The sequence below is a fragment of the Nematolebias whitei genome, chromosome 6 (genome assembly GCF_014905685.2).
Source record: "Nematolebias whitei isolate Nwh7 chromosome 6, NemWhi1, whole genome shotgun sequence".
NCBI lineage: Eukaryota > Metazoa > Chordata > Actinopteri > Cyprinodontiformes > Rivulidae > Nematolebias > Nematolebias whitei.
Genome location: NC_056503.1, coordinates 50,869,198 through 50,871,110, shown reverse-complemented (window position 1 = coordinate 50,871,110; position 1,913 = coordinate 50,869,198). Strand labels below are relative to the sequence as shown.

At 46.0% G+C, this 1,913-nt stretch overlaps 1 protein-coding gene across 1 annotated transcript in view; it reads left to right on the top strand.

The window, feature by feature from the left end:
* Positions 1 to 537: 537 nt before the first annotated feature.
* Positions 538 to 1,913, top strand: part of LOC119411050 (retinol dehydrogenase 11-like) — a 4,986-nt gene continuing 3,610 nt past the window's right edge. The window contains exon 1 of the mRNA XM_037677973.1: positions 538 to 640. Within this exon, the coding sequence (XP_037533901.1) occupies positions 538 to 640 (103 nt within the window). The remainder of the gene's footprint in view (positions 641 to 1,913) is intronic.

Genomic DNA, 1,913 nt, shown 5'->3' with positions numbered 1-1,913 from the left:
CCCCCCCAAACCTCCAACTCCCCTCCCCCACAGAGGTCACGTTCCATGTTCCAAGAGCAGCAGATAAACCAGGGTCAGAGTGCCAGTGTCCTCGCCTTCAGCCACTGCCCATGGATTCATGCACCCAACTCATATGGCCCCTCCTGCCTGTGGGCCCACAGGAAGGCAAACCCATGTCACTTCAGGCTGAGCCCGACCGGGCCCCATAGGTAGAGACGCAGTCACCAGGCCTGGCTCCCGGGCGGGACCCCTGTAACCCACATCCAGACAAGGCACACTGAGCTCCTTGTTTGGTTGTCCATGCAAGTCTTCAGAACTGCTCTTTGTCTGGCCTGTCACCGAGAACTTGGGAGACCCTACCAGGGGCCATTGCCCCCGACAGCAGAGCTCCTAGGGTCATTCAGGCGCACAAACTCCTCCACCCCAACAAGGTGAAGATTCAAGGAGGAGTGTAATGTAAAGTTTTGTTTGCAATGTTTTTGTTCATAACAAATTTCACAGTTAATTCAAAGTTAATGTGTTTTTTATTTTTTATAAATGCAGGTGGTTGTTGTGGACTTTACAACATGCCTGACGGTGGAGGAAGCTGTAAAAGATCTGATGCACCAGGAGGAGTACCACAGGGCCACAGCTCAGAGAGGTACGTTCAAGAGACTAGTGCTTAGGAAAGACTAGTTTGAGTTTAGACTGTTTAGGAAAGTGTCAGGATTTGTGTTTGGAGCAGAACCCAATAGTGCAGGCAGGACTCAGGACCAGGGAGGAAATGAGAAGCACTTTAATAATATAAAATCATGACATGGCAGCAAACACTTACATGTCTTGAGGGAAACCAGAAACACAGGACGTTACCAGACGATGCCCAGACAGCGAGGAATACAAAGACACAGACTTATATACAAACACACACTGAGAAACAAGCACACACACCTGACAGGACACCAATCATCAGAGAGACCAGGGAGTGTGAGAATGGGACCAACCACCAGAGGGCACCATCCTTACAGGAAGACTAGTTTTAGTTTAGTGTTTAGGGAAGCTGTTTCAGGTTTTTTATCTACTGAAGTATTTACAACAGTGTCAGTTCTGGTGACTTACAAGTTGTTTTCAAGGTTTTTAGGAGAGATCAGATGATAATGAACAAACGGGTGAAAATTTAACAAAAGAGAAAACACCTGTTTTTAAAAGACAACTCAAACTTTTTGTAACTAACGGACTTACTGCAATAAACACAAACATTTTGAAGTCCAAATGTTTCACTTCCATCAGTTGATGAGCTAACAAAAATATATTTGCACAAAGAGCTTTTTAAAATTATTAGTTTTAGTTCACAACAAAAGCAAGTGACAGAAATCTTCTTGTCACCTGTTTTATTTTACAACAGTGTTGGGCTGTCTGGCATCAAGGATTCGTTTCTCTGTTCTTCCCCGAGTGTTCGTTACGTAACTGTTGCTGAGCACTTTCCTCTGAGACGACTGGAGCTGTGGAGTAGGGACGGTGTTTCACTTCTGTAAAGATGCTGACGGGTGCTGCAGGGCCGGCACCAGCTTCTCTCAAGATGGAGTCCTGGACTCCGTCTCCACTAAAACTATAAATAAACTGTACCTCAGCAAACACAAAACTGACTATAACTCAGTCATTCTTTGAGATACGGAGCTGAAATGGATGTAGCCGAGAGAGAGATGTTTTACTGTCCTGATGCAAATCAAAAATCCAAGATGGAGACCATCCATCCATCCATCATCTTTACCCGCTTCTTCCTGCTCGGGTTGTGGTTCCCATGTCCAGCCATCACTGTGCAAGAGGTGGGGGACACCTGGACAGGTCTCCGGTCCATCACAGGACATCTAGGGTCAATTTAGTTACCTGTCAGTCTAACATGCATGTTTTTGGTCTGTGGGAGGAAACTGGAGTAC